This window comes from Cololabis saira, chromosome 4 (assembly GCF_033807715.1).
Source record: "Cololabis saira isolate AMF1-May2022 chromosome 4, fColSai1.1, whole genome shotgun sequence".
Lineage (NCBI taxonomy): Eukaryota > Metazoa > Chordata > Actinopteri > Beloniformes > Belonidae > Cololabis > Cololabis saira.
In genome coordinates this window covers 12024992-12048692 of record NC_084590.1, presented here as the reverse complement: position 1 = coordinate 12048692, position 23701 = coordinate 12024992, and the positions used below count along the sequence as shown (strand labels likewise).

General features: G+C 40.3%; 1 protein-coding gene across 3 annotated transcripts in view; it reads right to left on the bottom strand.

Moving 5' to 3' along the window:
* pak4 (p21 protein (Cdc42/Rac)-activated kinase 4) overlaps positions 1 to 23701 on the bottom strand; it is a 46165-nt gene that overhangs the window by 7969 nt on the left and 14495 nt on the right. For 2 of the 3 annotated variants that reach the window (XM_061718873.1, XM_061718875.1), the window contains exons 2-8: positions 12191 to 12418; positions 11547 to 11758; positions 10357 to 10546; positions 9994 to 10227; positions 8280 to 8738; positions 4752 to 4885; positions 3676 to 3802 (exon numbers count right to left, since the gene is read on the bottom strand). In XM_061718873.1, the coding sequence (XP_061574857.1) occupies positions 3676 to 3802; positions 4752 to 4885; positions 8280 to 8738; positions 9994 to 10227; positions 10357 to 10546; positions 11547 to 11758; positions 12191 to 12391 (1557 nt within the window). In that variant the 5' untranslated portion in view covers positions 12392 to 12418. Of the gene's footprint in view, positions 1 to 3675; positions 3803 to 4751; positions 4886 to 8279; positions 8739 to 9993; positions 10228 to 10356; positions 10547 to 11546; positions 11759 to 12190; positions 12419 to 14665; positions 14780 to 23701 lie in introns of those variants that run through there. The other variant, XM_061718876.1, reaches the window with a different exon arrangement.

Here is a 23701-nt window from a genome sequence, read left to right as displayed (position 1 = left end):
TTGGCGGGCCGCGTAACTCCTTCGCTTAGTGCACCCTGTTAAATCTGTAGGTGAGACGATAAGTGGGATGCAGCAGAGCACGACGCTCCCGCCTCCAGCAGAGAGATGCATGTCAACGGGGGTAAATTACATTACTTTAAATAAACCATTAAGACCATGACAATTACCATGACAACTGTTCCACTAATATTCATGTTCAGTGTTTCAGAAGTGGAACTAAAGACCTGGGTGTTGCAAAGATTCATTGTCTGTCTACTTCCTCTTGGATGAGTGTGAGGTTTTATTGTTGATAAGTTCGGCATGCATAAAGCTGAGCCTACTTTACCTTTTTTTTTTTTTTAAATATAAGAACATAAATGCTCCTAATGGCTGGACATCAGTTAAGCCCTCGTGTCTGTTGTTGATAATGTTCAACATTATCTGTAGAAGTCTGTGTTTTTAAGAATTAAAGAGCTTAAACTTAGAGACAGCTGCAGGTTATTGCAGCCACCGAAACAAATTGTTGTTATTTTACTGCGGGCCACTTGAGCGTTTTCTGAGAAAGTCATTAGCAGAAGTAAAAGCGACTTCCAACGGCGCCTGCAGATGTTTCTTCCGCCTCACCGGGCGCCACGCTGCAGATAAAGCAGCTCAGTGTTGCTGTGGTCGTGTATTCAGCTGGAGGCCAAAACGCTACTCAGAGACGACGAACCACATCACTCATCAGGGATGCTGCGGTTTACACACCGGCTAATACAATGTAACAAGGCACTTATACCTCTATACATGCACACAACAATACACATAAATCCCATCTAACATGTAATGTAATGTACTTTATTTATACAGCACTTTGCAACAGCATTTCTGTGTGCCAAAGTGCTTTACAGCAAGTAATAGATAAATAACAATCAAAAACAATAAAATACAACAAAATCTAATACGTTAAAGGGAAAGTTCGGTTTTTTACAACCTGGACCTTATTTCTGGCATTTTTTATGGTTGTATACTCACCCAGAGGTGTTTGGTGTCATTTGGAGTCCTTCGGAAGATATTAGGAGTTTTTTGCGAGCCGCTTCTCCATATAACGGTAGCGCATGAGGGCACCGCGGGACACAGACGATGCAGCGTCTAAATAACACATGATTGCCGCGAAACTCTTCATTTCTTTTATGAATCACTAGATCTGCTTCCAGGACCTGTTGTAACATTGCGGGGTTGTCTGTGTAATAAATAAATCCGTTTGTAAACAAGACCTCTGAACTCATGACCTCATCTCTGTCCTCCGTTCAGTGAGCTCTTCAGCCGTATACTCTGGCTCAAAACGGTAAGGACGTCCATCATATTCAAAGTCGTCGTCCACAACCTCAGAATTTGACAAATATTCAGACATGTTTCAAATAACTAACAGTAAACTAACAGTAGCGAACTCCAGCTGTACACGGAGCTGTGTCTGGGACGCGCGCACAGAGATGACGTCATGAGTTCAGAGGTCTTGTTTACAAACGGATTTATTTATTACACAGACAGCGCCACAATGTTACAACAGGTCCTGGAAGCAGATCTAGTGATTCATAAAAGAAATGAAGAGTTTTGCGGCAATCATGTGTTATTTAGACGCTGCATCGTCTCTGTCTGGCCGTGCCCCCAGGCGCTACCATTATATGGAGAAGCGGCTCGCAAAAAACTCCTAATATCTTCCGAAGGACTCCAAATGACACCAAACACCTCTGGGTGAGTATACAACCATAAAAAATGCCAGAAATAAGGTCCAGGTTGTAAAAAACCGAACTTTCCCTTTAAAGGTGTCATCCACTATACTGGGTGTTAAAATCCATCTTAAATAGGTGAAATAAGCCGGATCTCGGAGAAGGCTCAGTCCCCCCAGTGTTTATATTTTGACTTCAGGACTTCCAGCAACAGTTGATTGTCGACCTCAGCGCTCTATTGGGATCACGGACAGTTAAAAGCTCGGATAAATACAAGGGTGCGAGGACATTAAGAGCTTTAAAAATCAAAAGTTTAAAATCAACTCTATAAAAGGACGGGAGGCCGAAGAAGGGAGTTAAGGACAGGAGTGATGTGCACACGTCTGTTAGTGCTGTTTAATAAAACAGCAGCAGCATTTTGCACCAGTTGAAGGCGACTAAGAGAAGATGGGAGACTCCTACATGAAGTGCGTTGCAATAGTCCAACTGTGGGCTAATTAGTGCACGGCCAACACGTCTAAAAAGGGGGTAGGAAGAAGTAAAACGTATTCAGTATTACCCCTCCTCATTTAAAATGTGTGATTTGTAGTAATAAAAATGTGAAAATAGAAAAAGGTAAGCAACAACTAGAACAGATGTTAAGACCAATTGGATCCAATGTTATCTCTTTCTGCACAAGTCTAAATGTCTGCCGGCCCGAGGATTGGTTGCATGTGTGATTTCCGTGCTCCGTGAACATTTAGCAGGACGCTTGTCTTAATTCATGTTGTTTAATGAACTGCTTGGCAACGGTGCAGGGGAAACGTCAACTCAGCAGAAACTGTGAATTCTGCACTGCAGCCGTGTTAAATACCTCCGCTAAAGCTCGCTTTTCTTACCCTAATTTATCTCACGATGACTAAGACACCGGGCCAGACCTCAGTGTTATAAATGGTGCACGTCAGCTCAGACACACCCCAGGCCCATTTCCATCTCTGTTTAACCGCGCTGGTTTTATTTTCTATAGAAAGCAGAAACATGGTTGTTGCCACACAGGAAGTGCTTTGGCATTCAGAAAGTCTTTCCAGTCACCAATTTTTCTTCTGCGACTGACGTGCCAGCAGCGCAGCTCGGAGTTTGTGCTTCCTGTACAACGATGAGACGCGAGGAAAGTCTCTCTCCGACCATCATGTGCGCAGATGAGTCTTTTTTCCGGCAACAGACATAGTGACACGCCATAGATTTAAAAAGCAGTAGGCCTTTAGAGTTTGCTTATATTTGTATCTGATCAGAAAAACATTCAAATAACTGTGAAATCTGTATTTTTCTTGCTTAGTTGAAATATTTGTTGTTTAAATGACAATCAGCGAATTAAATGGGATTGTTACTTTATTTACATTCACTCGTGGCCCAGAACATTGAGAAATAATCTCTTCTCTGTTATGACTAGTCGCCTCAACATTATTTTTGTCTGCACCGGAACAGACCGTGTTACACCAACTTCCCTAGAACCATCACCCCTCACACACTGTATCTGCCTAATCCTGGGTGAGAGGTCAGGACTGCTGTGAAGACTGTACCATGATGCCCTCCTGAGTCTTTGGCTACAGCCTGACGTGGAGGGATGAAGGTCTGCGTCATCATCGTGTGCTGGTCATAAACAAAACGTGAACCACTCTGTAGCAGCTTTTATGCGTGCCGTAACCGATGCAAATACAAATAAGCAGTTAAGGAGCAGAAGGGGCCACGCTTGGCAAAGGAGGCTTTGTGTGGAGATCTGCAGTCAGTAGATAATTGCAGGATATTTGGCACCATTATATCAAGCAGGTTTGGTTGCAACATGAGTACGACAGTACTGGTGAAACCACTCGCACTGTTCAAGGGGGGACAGCTGATGAACGATATCTCTGAGCTTTCCATCTTCCATCTTCAGCCCTAAAGGACTGAGGATGCAGCAGTGTTGCAAAGGCAGCGTGAGGAGTTGCTTGCGTGGATGTGTGGTACTTACCCGGCCATCATGCGTGAGCAGGATGGAGTCGCTCTTTATGTCTCGGTGGATCACACCCTGAGTGTGCAGGACAGACAAGGCCTTGAGGACGGACAGACACACGGTGGCGATCTGCTCCTCGTTCATCCTGGAGAAAGAGGAAAAAGACATTCTGCTTATTCTGGCTCACTTGACGAGTCACGTGTGAAAACTGAAATTTAATCTGCTGTAAAAGATGCAAACGCCTGGAAAAATTATCTGCAACATAAAATAAACTGCTGTTGTGCCAAAGAAGAAAAAAAAAAAAAAAAGACTGGCCATGGGCGGCATTATTTATCTGTGAAGAACATGTTAACATTGCCCCCTTATGGACAAGTTATGCAGTTATGTGTTTATGAAACCAGATAGACAACAGCTCTACCAAGTAAACATGAAGTGGAACTTTAAGATGTTTATTTAAATGATGCCTGCAATGATGAAGTGTGTTTTTTAAATGTTAAGAGCACGAAGCTGCTCATCCAGTTCTTTCCCCGTCCTCAGGAAGATTGCATGATAGTTAAGTCTTAAGTCTTATACGACATAATTATCTTGGTAATCTTCAGATTCAATAATTCTTTGTATGTTTTAAAAGCTGGTTTAAAATTTGTACATTATCATGGACCCCAGAAAGAACAGTGACTACTCTGATGAAATGATAAATATACAAATTAACTTGTTGAAAGCAGACGTCATGCAGCCACGGGGCAGAAACACGAGCTGTTTGAGAGCGTTTGCATCAAACCGGTTGACTGAGGTGACTTGAAATGTGGCATGTTGATGAGTTTTAATTAGGAAACTACTGGTCTTGCTGGCATTTTCATCAACAAATCACATCTCAAGAACAGGCAGGAAAAAACAAACAAAAACATTCACTAAGTGGCTGATCTTTGGACAAGGATGTGTGGCCGTTGGCAAAGATCTGAAAAGAAGGAGACAAATCTAATTTAACCGCTCGCAAAAAGGAAAGCGAGCAGACCAAATGTCAAACCCTGAAGCAGAGTCGCCGCGGCAGCAGACGAGACCACCGGGTGTCACACGTTCAATCCTCCCTGTCTCACCTCGTGTGCGTCACGATGTCGGTGAGGGCCCCGCCCTCCAGGAACTCCATCACCACCCAGAGTTCATCTCCCACCAAGTAGCTGTTGTACATCTCCACCACATTCTCATGGTGATAATCCCGCATGATCACCACCTGCAGTTGCCATGGAAACAGAGAGACGGAGCATTACATTACAGTGGTGCCTAATAACTCGTAAAGAGATTTCTAACGGCTTAAGCGCGCCGTCGCAATTAGAAGCTGATGCGGGTGTGAAACAGAGCCGTTTGCTCCAGCAGCCATCTGAGAATTAAACCTCTAATAAACATCAACTGGGACTTACGTGTTAATAGTTGTTTGATTGACAGTTGTGTGATTAGTAGGGATGTCCCGATCAGGTTTTTTTGACCCCGATCCGATTCAGAGTCATTTGATTTTGAGCCGAATTATACAGAGACCCGATCCGATACTTTCTAACACAATAAAAAGATGATCAAATTTAAAATAAACAGATCCAGGTTGTCCCCCAATTTTTATTTTATTCTTATTTTATCATTTTGCACTTAAACAGAGCCGTTCTCTTTGAGGTGGCTTGAACAATCAAGTAATTGACTGATTGAAGTTTTTATTTACGTGTCATGCACATGAAGTGCCCAGCCCGAGTGGGCTTACAAGACACAAAAAAAAGAAAAAGGAACATAAAGCAAATGAAAGTCAGACAACAGACCCTGTACCAATTAAACATATAAACAATCCTGACGCTTTATCCAGGCTTCAGAAACAAAATGAGCCAACTTAAAAACATTGAAGTTAAACAACCCATCCATTCTATCATCATCAGAGCACCAGAACATTTCTGGGTTTTTAACAGACATTTCAGTAAATAATGGAGTTCTCAGTTCATCATACAGAGGGCAATAGAACAGAAAATGTGATTCACTTTCCACTTCGTTAAGTTCACATAATTCACACAACCTTTCATCTTCGGGAATGTTTTTAAATCTGCCGACTTCAAGATTCAAGGGAAGGATTCCTGTTCTCAGCTGAGCCATTAAAGACCTTTGATTTCTTGTTAGGTTTGCTTTAACATAAGGTTCAGTGCCATAATTGTGCTTGATTTGGATGTATGTTTGTAATTTGGGCTTAAACAAAATATAATTTAACCATTTTGTCTCAAATAAAGCAACGGTTAAGTTATTCCTATACATATACTGTAATCCAACCTCTTCAAATAATGCAAATATTTCTTTAGCCCATGGCGAGCCATTTAATTTAGTCCAAATAAAAACTTTCTTATTGACCCTGTCTTCTGGCATATTAAGTAACAGGGTTTATACAGCAATCCTTATGTTAAATTTAATACCTTTTTCACTACATTCAGATTTTTTTTTAAAAACTGTCACAACATTAAGTGTTAATCACGGACATTTTAACATTAATACATATTTTGAACTATAGAACACTATACAGAACAGATTTATAGACTCATTGATGTTGACCAGATGTTTCACATTTATTTCACTTTGTGAATGACAATAAAATAGACTGCTTAAAATATAAAAGGTAAAAAAATAATACCAATTTAAAAAAAAAAAATACCTCTGACAGTGAATTTAACACTTTTAATGGCCTTAAATTTGGCAATTTTTCATTTATCACTTTTTAATACTTTTTAAAACCCAGCGGAAACCCTGAGTAAACTATTCCACAATCTATTCACCTCACATTTACGTCTTATGGAAGCCAACCCATGTCGCCTTGAACGGCCAGAATCTGAGCAAATTTATGAACCCCCAAGAAACAGCGAGCAGCTCTGTTCTCTATAGAATCTGCAATCTTAGACTCCTTATATCCCCAGACCCCCGAAGCAAAATTCAATATGGGGGAGACACAGGCATCATACAGTTGTGAGTAGGTAGAGTATCCAAGAGTTTTACATATCTTAATCTTGCTGACCACAGACCCTAACGCCCTCCCAGCTGAATCTGCCAACAACTGAATTCCAGCTTCCATTGTCATAAATTCATCAAAAGTAAATCCTAAATATTTATATGTAGATGTGTATTCCAATCTTACCTTATTCTTATTACTTCTTGGAGTACGTTTTTTCCTGAAATGGATAATCTGTGTTTTACTTTGATTTATTATTAATCTGCATTTGTGACACCGTATCATAAGTAAATTCAACATTTTCTGTAAGTCATCCTCCGATTCAGCTAGGAGAGCAATATCATCCGCGTACAACAGCATCCCGAGAGTAAAATCCTCCATGTGTATACCCAGATTCGATTCTTTGATAGTAAGGGCCAAATCATTAACATAAATAGCAAACAGATTAGGGGAAACAATATCACCTTGTTTAACCCCAAACCAGTCTGTCTGCATATGATTTATCTCTATACAGGCAACAGGACAACTATATATTGATTTAAGTGTTTTATAGAATCTACCATTCACCCCCGCTTTTAAAAGTTTTAAAGCGAGCAGATCTCTGTGAATCCAGTCAAAAGCTTTTTGGAAATCTACGAAGCATACAAATGTTGATTTACCAGCCAAAAGTCTTGTTCTTCTTACAATAGTTGAAACAGAATGAATATGGTCAATACAGGCTCGCTTTTTTCTAAAACCACCCTGCTCATCAACTAAATATTCAACAGCCTCTAAATACTGGGACAGCCGAGCATTCAACATAGAGTATAATTTATACACAGTACTGAGAAGGCTGATTCCCCTGTAATTTGAAGGTACCCTTGGATCATTTTTTAATGATTTTGGGATGGGATTAATTATGGATTTATACCAAACTGAGGGAACAATACTGTAAACAAAATTGAAACAAACAGAAGAGGACATTTAAAAGTGACGGTGATTTTAGGACCTCGTTAGGGATTTCCTCCACACCTACAGCTTTCTTCACCTTTGACTTATGTATAGCAGCTCTCATTTCCTCCAGAGTGATATCAGAATTCAAAATTAAATTAGACAAATACTCATCTTGAACCATATTCCTCTCCAGTTCATCTTTTAAAACACATGCTTCTTTCAAGAAATGATCTTAAAAAATAAATATGCTTGTGTCTGAAGGAACCTACAATCTTTGTTTCTCTGAACGCTCAGCTGGGGAAGACACCGACGCTTCGTTCGGTTTTCATTCACCGTTGTAACTTAACTTTTATTTATTTACCTCCACTGTAACACAGCTGTGCGCAGATCACCACAAACAACTTTATTGAACTCTTTACGTGACACGGCCCACACTCCGCACACTAACATTTTTTCCAAAATAATGAGATTAAAATATATATCCAATCCCTGATCGGGATGCAACTTCTGATTTCGATCAAGTCTGAAACAACGAGATTGGGACATCCCTAGTGATTAGAGTTTGAGGAAACCTCAAGGGTGTTACAAATGAAATGTAGGTTTGTTGGTGTTGCTGAAATTAAAAACTGGAGTAAGACAAATTCAGTCAGTGTCTTTTTCTGGCTTAGAGTAAAAAACAAACTGCAACTTCAGCCTCTTTTCACCCCTCACCAGACTGGTGTCTTACCTCGTTGAAGAGCAGCTCTCTGCGCTGTTGTTTCCTCAGGTCCATCTTCTTCACCGCCACCAGCTTTCCTGTGCTCTTCACTGTGGCGATGCACACGATCCCCGTGGATCCTTCCCCTATCTTGATGTAGTGGTCCAGGTAGGTCCGAGGGTCGCCGGGATCCACCACCATCTGTAGCGCTGCTCTGAACTGCTCGTGTGAAACCCTCTGGGGTTCCCTCTGCGGCGAGCGGCCCTGGGTGGGAGCACCCGACGCCGGGGACCCGGAGGGCGCCGGCGGCCGCGGGGCCGGGACGTTGGGGTGGGGGGTGTGCGGTTGTTGGGATGTCTCTGGGGTCAGGCTGGGGTGGGAAGAATGGTGAGGGTGCTGGTGGTTCACAGGCACCTTGGAGCCGGAGGAACCTCGGGTCGGGGCCCCAGACGGTCCGTTCTGCGGGGAAGATTCATGATGGCGGACCGGCTGGAAGAGGCAGACAGATAACATCATCACAAACACGACCTCAACAGAATTAACTGCAGGTTAACTGTCTAATTAGAGCTGAGGCCAAATCAAGTTATCAGAAGATAAAAGTATTGCTAAATTTACTTGATATAGAGCATAGGGCTGCAATGATTCCTTGAGTAACTCAATTACAAAAAATGGTTGAGGAATTTCCTTGGCCTCGAAGCATCGATTTAAATAAAAAATACGTTTTAACTTCATGTTTCGCACGGGTTCTTTTGAATGTGACACAATGTGCTAACACGCAAGACGGGTCACGCTTTTCGTAATGCGTGTGAACAGCTTAGCTGCAGAGACGCCGCCGGGACTGACAACAGAGAAAATAATAAAACGCAGCAAAGCGAAAATAATAAGAGGAAGAGAAAGAAGATGTCGAAGGTGTGGGATCATTTTAAATTTAAAATGAATGAAAAAATAAATAAAAATAACAAAAAAGGTGTAAGACTCTTGTTCCGAGTCCTGGTCCACAGCCAAGCATTTCTGTTAAAACGTGTTGGTTCTGAATGTGAAGTTGCACAATTTAAAAGCAGTGTTTAAGAATATTTTTTTTATTTTTGATATTTAGAAAAAATACGTTTTTTTAATGTTTCAGGAAATGTTAAGTTTAAAATAATTGTATTTATTTTTATTGAAGAATTTAAAAAACAGTTTACTAGTTTGCATAATATGTAAATATGTCAATTATTCTCATAAAAGAAACAAATTGGTTGTTTTTAGTAATCCATCTTTTCTATTGTAAATTTATAATTGGGCTTTAATAAAGCAAAAGTAAGTTTCATCCGATTACTCGATTAATCGATGGAATATTTCAGAATAATCGATCACCAAAATATTCTAGAGCTGCAGCCCTAATAGGGCAATTTCTGGAGCTTAAACTTTCTTCAGGAGTGACGGGATTCCTGTTTTCAAATTACAATCAAGATACCAAGTAGATATTAAACTGTTATTAATTTATAAATGCTAATGATTTAATATTTCCCTTTTATGCATCTAAAATCTAAACAAAAACAAACACTTCCTTAATTTTACTCAGAAACATGTTATGGATCAATGGACGTTAATGCTTCACTAAAATGCCTAAAAGGAGAACGAGGCTGTTGCCCTTTATGATCAGTCAAACAAATAAGGTGATAAGAGCTCTCATCCATCTTTGATTGGGCTCATTCAGTCAATAACCCCCCCTACTCCAAACACTGCCATCTCCGTGTCCCACCTGTCCCGTGGGGCTGCGTCCGCCTTCGCTGTCCGTCCGTGGGTACGTGTTGAAAGGCCGCGTGTTCTGATGGGCTGGATTTATCACCCCCTCGGTGACGGGCAGGTTCGGGGTGCGGATGTTGGGCCCGGAGAGAGGCCTCTTGTCCCTGGGAGACTGAGGACTGCCTTCCCGTACTGTGTAGCTGGACTTGGGCCTGGGTTCGCCGGGCTGATCTCTGCGGACCACGTGGTCCTGGAGGAAGACAACGAAACTGATTCATGCACAAGTCCCAAAGTTGCAGTGTATCTTTACAAACATTAAAATCCACAGATTTGAGGGGAAACTATACACCAGAGGCCCAGATTGAGCTGCTGTGTGTACCTGATCCCGGTCCCGAGGCTCTCTGTCTCTGTGGGGGGGCGGGGGGCCGGAGCCCGTCCTCTCCCTGCTGGGCTCCTGGCCCCGAGGCTGCTGCTGGGGCCTCCCCTGCATCCTGTCATCTCTCTGCGGAGGCCGGACTGCTCGATGGTCGTGGCGGGGGTCGCCATGGTGATCCTGCCTGGATCGGTCTCTGAACAATCAATGAGGCAATTAGTGTTGTTTCTGTCAGCCTGTTTCCATTTTAGTTTTAGTCTAGTCTTTGGGTCAAGCTATCGTTTTAGTTTTTATTAGTTTTAGTCACGTTCCTTCTCCTTTTAGTCGTGTCAAGTTTCAGTCGACTAAAAGTCTGAGCATTTTAGTCTTATTTTAGTCAGAATTGTCCAGGACCATTTTATTCTAGTTTTAGTCAAAGATTGTATTTAGCCAAACCCATTTTACAATTCAAACAAGGTTATCTTATTATTATATTATTGTTACCTTATAGACTCAAGAATACCTTCTTTACAGATACAGAAGACTCTAATTTGAGTTTACTACATATTTATTTTTCCACATTTCTTCCCATATTTTTCTTTTTCGACGACACATTGGGTTTTGTTTTCCACGTCTATGTAGGAAAGTGTATCCAAAGATGATCTGTTCTTCTTCTCCCAGCCCCAGAGAAGATCCCCGCGTAGCCGGCCATCGGCCCCTTTCTCTATGTAACTTTGTTTTTAATGTACGTGAACCTAGAGCTCTGCGTTAACGGCATCAGCCTCTAACTCTGCAGCTGCATCTTCTGGGATTGGGGACGTGATGTCACCCAGCAGCAGAACTAAACCAGAGGAAACTACTGAAAACATGGACATTAAGGATCTTTGTTAGAACATTTCATCTCGTTTTGGTCAACGAAAATGAAGACACATTTTAGCAGAGTTTTTATTTTGTAACCTACATTTTAGTCTTGTTTTTATTCGTCTACAATATTGTATTATATATTTAATTATTGTTATCGTCACATGACCAACATTTTTGTTGCGTCTCGTTTTCCTCAGGTGATAAAGGTTCATTGACGACTATATTTAGTCATAATTTTTGTTGACAAAAGAAACTTTAAACTAGTGTAGATAACTGACGCGTAACCCTGCGGCATCTGTGACACATATTGATCTATTATTATCCCCAGGTGGAGTCCCAGTCGGGATCCTTACCGGTCCTGTCTGTCAGGGTGTGAGTAGTGTCTGCGGTGAGGATCTCCGTTTTCCTGCCCTCCTCCTCCTGAAGAGCCAGAGTGCCTGCGGGGCTGGATGGGAGGGCTGCCTCGTCGTAGAGAGTTGGAGCGAGTCACTGACATCGTGTCAAACTCGTCCAACAGCCACGTTAAGGAGCCGTCAACTCCCAACTTGCTGCCACGAACGATCGTCTGGAGAATTTGAGGAGGAAAAAAAAGAAAACAATTGGAAAAAATATATACACAGGATGTCACTACGGACGGTATTAAGGTCACCGACCTCATGCCCTTTATGACTTATGATGCTCAAGTTACACTACTATACACATTTAATATGTAGTATTCTTTCAACATAACCTTTATTTTTTAGCATGTGTCTTATATCGCTTTTTATTAAATTCAGCTTTTTGAAGATCAGGCTTTTGTACTGATGACGACGTGCAAATGATGCAACAACCCAGAAAGGTTGTAATTTATAAGTTTAACACAAGCATTCAAGACAAACAGTTGGCATATTCATGCAAACTATTTCTATAGTATAAAGTATATTTAGCATATTCATTTTTTTTTTTATAAACACTTCATTTTGCTTTGACAGTTCCTTTTTCATTTGGTTCTTCCCACCTTTCGTGGTTCTACAGTAGTGATGACGGTTGCGTCGATGAACGGTTTGGGCCTTTTGGCCGTGTCTTCGATGAGTGACTGCCATTGCCGTGGCAACCCCACAAACTTCTGCTCCTGCTCGTCGAAGTCGGTATGCACGCGATGCTCAAAGTTGGACGGGGCTGAGATCTGGATGCGGGATTTCTTCTTCTTGGTGAACATGTTGGCAGCTGCAGGCGAGCATCAGATCTGCACCGAGAGAGGAGGAAAGAGAGAAAAGGTTAGGTGAGGAAGAAAAGGAAAAAATGCTGACGTAAATGCTTTGAAAGGACTATGTAAAACATAAAGTCCATGTAACAATACCATAAAACCCTTTTTAAAAAGGCAAAAAAAGGCAATCAAATAAGCAGAAAATGTAGATCCATTTTAATACCATAATTATCAGTTCCTGCCAGTTGAAATGCTACAGACACAAAGCTGATAGTAATAGTAAACTTCACATTACTGCAATAAAAGGTGACTTGTTGTGTTGCGTGTGCATGTACTGGATCAAATTAACAACCACTGAACTGGTTTATTCCGGCCCATTGATCATTAATGGGTCTACTGGCATTAACAAGCCATGGCCTTTAGGGAAGGTCGTGCTGAACAACTGCTGGACCTCATCATTAATTACAAGAAAGTGCTATTCAGCATTTCCTGATAGAAGTAGCAACGCCTGGGGAGTAACATGTTTACTGAGCCAATTCCTCACCATCTTTTTATTCCTCATCACCGCTCAAAAGTTCACTGAATGATGTCACAACCATGCACAGTTTTTGCTGTTGAAGGCTCATCACCACCTTCATTCTGATAAAGAAGATGCGTCGTCTATTCTGGACTGAGCTTTATTTAGCACGTGTCAAAGTGGGAGAACGCCTCAGAGCTTTTCCCAGGCCTGCTATCTACTCATACTGGCCAGTGACATTTGTTTGGGTTGTTTTTAAAGATCTGAACATCGTGTTATGGCCAAAGAAGCAAACTGAAGAAAAAGGTGCATCTCCTTAAGGTATAGATATGGTCATAAATATGATTAGATAAATTAAATAAACATTAAGCTAGCACTTTTCCTCTTTTTTTTCCCCCCAGATACAAAATTGTGCACCAGCATGTGTTTTCACCTTACTACGTCAGTTTAAAAACTGCTGCGATGGAGGATACAAGAGGAGATGCTAACGAGACAGGCCGAAGAAAAGGACTGAAACTCTTACAAGTGTGGAAGCATCTCAGCTTAAACAAGACAAAGTGCTCATGTACAATAGAAAAACATCAACGCTGCAGTTTCTTAATCAAAAACACCTCATCTATGCATCCAGTTCTCAGTGCAAACATATACAAGGTAATATCTGAATATATTTTAGAGCAGTTTGTTTTCTCATTGAGATGATGTAGTGATGAACATAGCTGAGACTGCACATCAATATACTAGTTCTGTTCAATGCTTAGCTTTGATTAGCTCATGGTAAGCTTGTTTCGATGTCCATTCAGGTTTAGTTATCCAAACCAGTGGGATATTGTGAAAGGCTATCCTAGCGTTATAAAGCTCGAAAAAGTTGGCTAGCTGGCAAAGCCAAAGCAGGCTGCACATTCCAGCACCAGTCATGCAATCAGAGCATTTACTTTCTGCACCAGGAAACATCACGTCCAAACGACGGCCATGCTTGGGCATCAAAACACCTTGACTATCAAAGTTACTAAAAAGGTGCAGCCCTAATATGTTTCCTGTATAAAAGTTATTTGAACATGCATTCTGTCTTATCGATGCAACTCCTGCAATTACAAAAGAGTCTTACTGCACAGAACTTTTTGTTAAAATAAAATGTACTTATCTGTGCCTTCAAGCGTTTATGGTCACAGTTGCGAGTTTGCTTAAATTGAGCATGATGTTTTTCAGAAACTATGCTTTCATTCAGAGTGATATGGATGATAAAGCAGGGATTTCTTTGGGATGTGGTTACAGATGATTGAGAAGCTGCTCCTAAATGGGTGTGTTCAGCTTCTGCAGTTCTTAATTAAATCCAGTGTTCACTAGTTACATCTACTTCAAAAGATGACAAAAAAAAAAAGCTTTACTCGAGGCTTTAAAAACACAAATCACTAAGACAGCAACGTCATTATCATTACAAAACAGCCTTTGTTTACAATAGAAACAGTGACTAATCTTAATAATACATAAAAGAAAGTTTTACATTTTAAATTAAATAAAGCGTTTGTACTTTTGAATCAAAGAAAGGGCTCAAAAATCGTGTGACAAACTTCTTACAACTACTTGACGTGCAGTTGTACTACTAAGATAAAATGATTAAATCATTTGCTGTTGTTAGAAGGCTACGTAATTACTAACTAATTAGTGTTGTTTATTATTTCTGACTGGACTTAACCGCACACAGCAGGACAAAGTGATCCCCACTGTCTCGTAGTCAGTTGCTCAAATGCAAATCTCTGCAGTCATATTACCATGAAATAATCATGAGAACGGCTGCACCATCACAGCTATCCACACCCAGCGAGGAAAATCATCAGCTCTTGTGGTCTGAAGAAATGAAAGCCTGCAGATGGAGGAGATAAATAGTGAAGAGACACTCCCTGTGAGTCAAGGAGAAGCCTGCTGGCTGCAGCGTTTTAGAAGCAGATCCGAGCCAAGCAGGTGACCAGAAGGTTCAAGAGGAGCAGTGGAGCAAAAACAGCCCATGTATCCTCCCTCTGCTCAGGCGTTCAGTCTTAAGAGAACAAAAATCAGAGGAGAGTTAAAAACAAGGCCGTGAAAAAGATGGTAGGATGAAGAATGGAGGTGGGTGGGTGATCTGGGTGGGTTGTATGTTAAAGGGCATGAGTCACGCTGCTGGGGCTTACAGACTAACAATGTTCATGAAGTCTCTCACAGCAGGACTGTTTGAAGTCGAGCGGCCCGCCCAGGAACAAACTGTGAAAGGAGTTTCTCAGCCAGCGACAGCACTGACCCAAAACCCTGAACACAAACACCACAAACACGTCAGCAAGGTGGAAGCCATAAAATAAGAAGCTGTATTTTACATCAAAATTAATTTATAAATGTAGCAACAAATGCTCAAATACAAATTAAACCTATTGAGATGGAGGAAAAGGAATGATAACAATACTTTCTGGGTGTGGTGTACTCATTCAATAAATATACTGTTACTTAATGTACTGTCTCTAATTATTTTAATGAGAACATGGAGTGATGACATTTTGCAAACTTTCAAAGTTCCAAGAAATTGCAAGAGCTTGTAATGACTTATTGTAAATTGTACTCCTTATCTTCAGTAAAACCATGGGATATGAACGATGACTTCAGGCCATACAGTCACCAACCATAAATAAGATTTATATAATTTCTTCATGATCAGAAAAGAGAAAAAAAGGATTAATTCAAGTTTCCCAACAAAACAAAAGCTGTTGCCTCTTATGCCAGCCTGCTCACAACCGGTGATGCATAACATTTCCCTGTGATAGTCAGAGCAGGAGGAGATAAATCCCTACCGAGGCCTGTCATTTGTTTATGGCCGAGACACCAGTTCAGGTAATGACTATTACTTTCAGGAAGAACAACATAAATGAAGACTGATCTTTTGTACTCAGTAGAGACTACAATGCTTTCTAATCATCATTAAAGGTCAAAATTGTTTATACAGGACATTTAAAGGAGCTGTATGTAAGAGCAATAATAAAACGAATCATAAAATGACCTCGATATGTCAACAGACATTTAAAAATCATGTTCATTTCAAATACTTATGTCACTGACAACAGCACTCAAGCCAGGATATTCCAGTTTAAAAAGAGGAGTTGCAGCCCTCAACTGATGTTTATGTTGTCATTTTTTGTTTTGGCCTGAAGCTCCACCCTCCACCTATCTCCCAATCACCAAGTCAGTATTGTTTCTGAAGCTCCACCCTCCACCTATCTCCCAATCACAAAGTCAGTATTGTTTCGGCATCCGGGTTGCCAGCTCGGCTCTAATTATCGCAGCCATGACAGCCTACGTTCCTGCTGCATTCTGCAGCCTACCTGGCAACCTCTGGTCGGGGGGAGGAGGGGGAGGGTACACGCCGCTCAACAATATTTTGAAAGTGACTGCAGTACCAGTTTTGGACATTTCTTACAGACGGCTCCTTTAAAAACAACCAGGTTGACCAAAGTGCTTCACAGGTAGACACAACAAGAACATACTGAACAGAAATAACGAGCAGCCAATTGAAGCAAGCCACAGTCCTTATACTATAAACTATAAAACCTCAGACACACTGGCTGCCCCTCATTAGTAACTGGCTTTCATTTACTGACCTCAGATCTTCACCTCTTAACTAATACCAATACCATGATTTCTTGCGCAGTTTAACAATCATGAACTAGAAAAATTATGAACTAAGACCATTTTCGTTAAAATAAACAACACAATATTCACCTCGTCATGATCTCCTGCTGCACTTTCAGACAAAGTTGTTGCAAAGAACATTTGCACTTAATCTAACAGTAAAGTCATGTTTTGTTAATTGTCTTTATAGTTTAACTTTTTTATTTTTATTAAAAATCCCAAATTGGCAGGGAGGAACCTGTCGGACAGCTAAATTATTGGTCAAGGGGAGGAAAATGTCATTTTTAATCAGTCTGATAAAAAAAAAAAAAAGTAACTCATTAAATAGCTCTAAAATTAATTAAATTGCTAGCTGGTGTTTAGAACAGTCTGTCGTGCTCATTTCATCATCAATCATGCCTTACAGGCAGGACCCCAGCACGGCCTCATATGTGCCCGACTGGAAATGGGTGCTAATGGAAGAGCTAACATGTCAGTCTGGTTATTTTTCCTCAGCGGCAGCGGATGACAACGCTGCTGGTGTTTGCAGAAGCACATTCAGCAAAGATTCAGAGACGAGGAAAGAAGACGGCAGGTTTCAACACAACCAGTCTGATCTCGCCCGAAAGGTCGTTATTGTGATGAAGCCGTTTTTAAATAGTATGAAGCAGCGGCTAGCAGTGCTAAGGTCAGCACAATGAAGAAACAACAAAGATGCTTAAGTCATTAATCACAAAGTGATGAGATTCATGGAGCTGACTGGTAACTCTGAAAAGGCTTTTTGTTGATGATGTGCTTTTTTTTTTTTTTTTTTTTGGGTTGACATGCGTCAATATCTGACATCAGTGCATGTGATTTACTGTAAACGTTTATGATACAAGTGTCTTGCAGCTTTTTTTAAATACATACACAGCAACTGACCACAGGCCTCAAGTTTAAGGTGTATAAGGTTTGTATTGCACACAGGAAATCTGGCTGAAATTGCAGCATTGTTGTTTCAACCACTGGACTATACCTGATATAACACACTCCAACTTTATACAAAAAAATGTTGTTTAATAGAGTATTGTGATGCCTTATGCATGGAAAACATGTTTTTAAATTATATTATTGGTTACTGGTTTTGGATTAAATTTTCGATATCATGCATCATCTGTAATTTGCGTTGCATTAAAAAATATAAATAAATCTGAGATTAAAATCTTCACCCTGCCCTGGTCTGCATGTAAGCCGGCCTGCAGGACTCTTTCTGTCGCCCCTTTCTGGTCATACGGGCCACTTATTTCCCCTGGACAATACAAGCAGATTCACACAGCACTTCTCCGTCTTCATTTTGTTTTAAGCCCACGCAGTGCTTTTCCTTTATCCTACACAAACACACGCGCCAGTGAATGCACTGGAGACAATGTGGAGTTTAGTGTCTTTCCCCAGGAAACTTTGACATGTGGACTGGGGAAGTCATAACTTCCTATTGGCAAACAGGCCATTCCAGCTCCTGAATCACATCTGTCCTCCCCATCTGCTGCGTTACCTTTGCAACACAGCTTTACTACTCTCTGAAGCTCCTTCGTCATGCAAATAAACTCCCCTGTGCCTGTCTCTGGCACAACATCCTTCAGCAGTACCAGGCACTTACTTGGGAAATGTAGCTTATAACTTGCAGGAATGTACCATTTATGGATGGGAATTTATACTATTATAAAGACAAAGAAAACCCCAAGCGTACTCTGATATGTTTACATTTTAAAGACGGCTCTTAAAAGCACTAACTCAGCCGAGCTTCAACATCCCCACAAGACCAACAGGTGTGATCTCTTCCTGACCATTAGATAGTATTAATAATTCAGTTTTTTTATTTTTACTGAACCAATAAATTTAAGCCCATTAACTACAGACAGACAAAATAAAGACTCCTAAGCTCCTAATGCTTTGCATTCAAAGCATTAAAAAGACGGCATAGATGGCATATGCACTGGAGATACAAGTGCAATGAAACACAAAAGATTCCCAACAGGTTTGACTAGATAAAAATGTTTTTTAATTAATTTAAATAAAGAAATGTATACTTTAACACCAACAGAATAATTAAAAAATGATCAGAAACAAGTTGCAGCTTCTTTTTTTTTTCCCCCATTATTTAGAGTTACGTGTGCAGCATAGATACCATTACAAGATTTTTGCTACAGTGAAGTTAACACTAAAATTCAAAGTAATATAACTCAAAAGTAATAGTATATTACTACTGATCAACATAAATGCATCATCTGGCAACGTTGATCATTTTACACATGTTAAAAGTTCTAAAAATTAATTCTTTAGAATGGCAACATTTTAAACATTAAACCTTTTACAGTATGTCCTTTAACTGCTGCATGTGTGCCAGAAAAAGCTTGTGCTAAAATATCAATCACAGAAAAAAATACTAACAGATATCAAACAAAGATTTGAATTACGTGACGTGGCTTCAGACAGACCGGTCTTGGAATGAGCCTGTCAAATGGAGGCCATGCAGCGTCACCGTAGTATCCGCTCAAACAAGACAAAGCTCACATACACAAAAATATATACATACATACATATATGTACAGGACTGTCTCAGAAAATTAGAATATTGTGATGAAGTCCTTTTTCTGTAATGCAAAAACGTCATACATTCTGGATTCATTACAAATCAACTGAAATATTGCAAGCCTTTTATTATTTTAATATTGCTTATCATGGCTTACAGCTTAAGAAAACTCAAATATCCTATCTCAAAAAATTAGAATATTCTGGGAATCTTAATCTTAAACTGTAAGCCATAATCAGCAATATTAAAATAATAAAAGGCTTGCAATATTTCAGTTGATTTGTAATGAATCCAGAATGTATGACTTTTTTTTTTTTTTTTTTTTTTTTTTTTTTAAATTGCATTACAGAAAATAAAGAACTTTATCACAATATTCTAATTTTCTGAGACAGTCCTGTATATAAAACAGATTCAAAGAGGTTATCGAAGAACCTCTCCTTGCACTGGGCAAAGAAAGCATATCCCTCAAAAACAACTGTCGCGGTTATACCTTCGCTGTGCTTTTCCAACTGCCAAAGAGATCTCATCATTATCTCCGCCTTTAACTACCCCCACCATCCCCTTAAATCTGTGTCTCTCTGCTGTCCTTTTTCCATTTAATTGTTTACTACCCTCCTCCCACATTTCCCCTCCGGCTCCTAAATTCAGCCTGGTTCTGCGTTGCCTCTTTGCCGCCCATGTATGCCTGGCTGAACAGTGAGAAAGCCTGTCTGGTCAGCGGGCCAGAGCCAGGCTGATGAGCTCTGGCCCAAGCTGCTGTCTTCTGGCCTCATTCCACTAGTGTACATGGGTGGTCTCACTAAGACAGGAACTGTCGATGCCTGAGTGGAAATCTCAGTCAGTATAATGAAGAGGTCTGTAGTGAACTGCTGGTTCTGAGTAAGGAAGAGATCCTGATATACAAATGTGATTAGTTACTAAATGCATTTCTTTTAATTCGCCTAGGTTATATCTAATTTTGCAGAGCCTAAACATCAGTGAAGTATTGCCGATTGTGAAATAATATGAACAAAGTCCTTCACATTCTTGATGCGGTGTAAGATAGGGTGGAGTAGGTGGAGGATTGACCCAGAAAGTGGAACAGCACCAGGACCAAACTCCTCTTCAGTCCTCCTCCTCAGAGCTGAGATGGTGGCTGTCTGTTTGCATGTACTGCGATGGTGATGAATGAAAAGAGGCGATTTGTGTTCAGAGGGGCACCGGGACAGCTGGACATTCAGGCCATTCAAATATCAGCTTGTGAGGTGCATTCAAATGCACCATGAGGTGTCACAACCGGCTGTAACATGTAAGGCTAGGAGGTATAGCAACCTTTTAATAGCTGTATTTTATTGTTTTTACTAGGAATGGGTGATATTTTACCGTTCACGATAAACCGTCAAAAAAATTCCTCACAATAAGAATTTGTCATCTCGCGGTAAAAACGATAAATTCCCGTTGATGATGTTTTTGTGTAAAGCTGATTTATGGTTCTGCGTTAAATCCACGCACAACGTACGTGAAGGAAGGAAGGAGAGAGCGGGAGGGAGGGGGAGGGGGAGAGAGAGAGAGAGAGAGAGAGAGAGAGAGAGAGAGAGAGAGAGAGAGAGAGAGAGAGAGAGAGAGAGAGAGAGAGAGAAAGAAAGAAAGAAAGAAAGAAAGAAAGAAAGAAAGAAAAATTCCCATTGATGATGTTTTTGTGTAACAAACATGGTGGATCTGAGAGCGAGATAGATTTATAGTTAAAAAGGTGGAGTTGAATTGGTATTTTTTTTTTTTTTTTTTAAATCGTCATTTTTATCGTTATCGGGATAAATGCCAGAAATTATCGTAATACATTTTTTAGTCCATACCGCCCATCCCTAGTTTTTACTCAAACAATACATAAAACACTATTGTTTATGAAGATTTAATATGACACCCTCTCAGTGGGTGTATATTTCTCCTCACATCACAGCCCGTTCTTTCCGTTTCTTTTTGTATTCGTTTTTTTTTCTTTTAAACAAATTTAACTGCATGTTGTCGCCACATTAGTGGCCAAAACCATGATCATTTCAAGACAGCAACATAATTTAGCAGTTTGATGGACAAAATTTGGTTATAGCCCTGCGATGGACTGGTGACCTTTCATAGGTATAACCCCGCCTTTCACCCTAAGAGAAGTGTGACAGACTCCAGCAGACCCTCAAAGACCCTAAATATGAATAAGCTGGTACAGATGAATGGAAAGATTTGGCTAAACTCTTTTGTAGAGAACTCGCAGAGCAGCTCTGTGAAAGCAAACAATCAACCCATTTACATACTAGGGATGGGCGGTATGGACTAAAAAATGTATCACAATAGTTTCTGTCATTTATCCCAATAACGATAAAAATGATGATTAAAAAAATACCAATTCAACTCCACCTTTTCAACTATAAATCTATCTCGCTCTCAGATCCGCCATGTTTGTTACACAAAAACCTCATCAACGGGAATTTTTCTTTCTTTCTTTCTTTCTTTCTTTCTTTCTTTCTTTCTTTCTTTCTTTCTTTCTTTCTTTCTTTCTTTCTTTCTTTCTTTCTTTCTTTCTTTCTTTCTTTCTTTCTTTCTTTCTTTCTTTCTTTCTTTCTGGCTCATTTCCTTCCTTCCTTCCTCCTGCTCTCTCCTTCCTTCTTCCCTTCCTCTTTTCTCCCTTCCTTCCTCCTTTCATTGTTTCCTTCCTTCTTCCCTTCCTCTTTTCTCCCTTCCTTCCTCCTTTCATTGTTTCCTTCCTTCCTTCCTTCCTTCTTCCCGTCCTTCCTTCTTTCCTCCTGCTCTCTCCTTCCTTCTTCCCTTCCATTGTTTCCTTCCTTCCTTCTACCTTTTTTTCCTTTCTCTCCCTCCCTCCCTCCCTCCCTCCCTTCCTTCCTTCCTTCCTTCCTTCACGTACGTTGTGCGTGGATTTAACACAGAACCATAAATCAGTTTTACACAAAAACGTCATCAACAGGAATTTATCATTTTTACAGTGAGATGACAAATTCTTATTGTGAGGAATTTTTTTGACGGTTTATCGTGAACGGTAAAATATAGCCCATTCCTATTACATACACTTTTGAAATACATCTCTGACTGAAGCTGACCTGCACTTCTAACAATTGGACTGACATAACCAGATAATCCTTCACATCTGTATGTCCAGCACAGCTGCAAACATGTCAATGATGATGTCAAAGACATTTGTTTTGTTTTTTTAAACATGGCATTTGTACTTTCAGTGCCTGCCAGTTAATGTGTAATCTTAACTGGTATTATTTCCGTTGCCATTTCCAACTCATTCTGCTGCACGATAATAGCAGCAACTGTAAATAAGAAAAGGCTGTGTTTATACTTCATATGGACTTGAAGTCCACCATGAATCCTTTTTACATTTGGTTATGTCTTAGTGGAGATTTGCAGATCCAATCAACATGGACAAAAATTGCCACCTTATATTAGGTCCATCTTGTTAACAGTTTTGGGTAAAGTGAACGACAACTCTTACTCACTGCCTCCTCTGCTAATAATTTTCTCTGAGATATTGCATAAACATGTTTCTAAGAAGATTTCAACAGCCCTCAAGGGTTGAAAAGGCCAATGTCAACAAACCATACACTGTCATGGTCTGGAGAGCGTTTCATTATTACCCAAACTATCACTGTAACTTGTGTGAAGTTGAGGTGAAAACTAAATAAGTTTGAAAGACCATCCAGTTTAACGCCCGCTGAGCAAAACACATATTTACTGAGATGTTTATTATAATTTAAGCCGTTAATAACATAACATTTACTCAATACTGATCCTCAGAGGCAAACAGTTATTTTATCTAATGCAAAACATGTCCTGCATGGTTTTGGATATTAGGAATACCTTCTGGCCATAATGACACATATACCCTTACAATTTACAGCTGACGTTTCCAGAATGAATGATTTTTTTATTTTTCATTGCTGGTAACCTGCCAAAGACAGTAGTAGACTGGGGACAAAAAAAAAGCTGTCATTCAACAATTTCATCAAAGTCAAACGAAAAACTAACAGCTCTTCCTGGTCTTTAAATTAGACCAATATGCCATAAAGGAGACAACGGTATTCGTGGTACTATCGTCATGTCTTTACATTAGGTGATAATTAATAGCCAGCTCTCTCACCACTGCAAACACACAGGACAGCTACTCTCTCCAAGCGTTTCCCAGATTTATAAAGTGCTCTGTAAACATACTGCACACCGAGTGACCTTGGAGCTACTGAGAGCTGCAACTGTTCACAAAACTGAGTCCAGCCTAGCTTCAATGTAACAATGAATGAACAGTCTCCTAACTCGTGTCTGTTTTGTAATAAGATGGCACCATTTAGTTCTCATTTCACCATTTCAAAAAAAAGGGGTCAATTATTTCAGCCTATTATATCCGGTTCCATTCAAAACTCAACTAAACAGAAAATGATTGGAGCAGAGCGATCCCATCCTCTCAGTGCAAACCTGAAACCCGAAGCTCCAAAAGTTTAAGGTCAACAAAAGAAAAACTTCCTGCACGCAAGAGTAAAAGAGCCTATCATCCGAGCAAGTTTAAACACAGGGAGTAACCACAAATCACCACGCTCCCCCTCATCGCCATGTGTCACAAGCACTT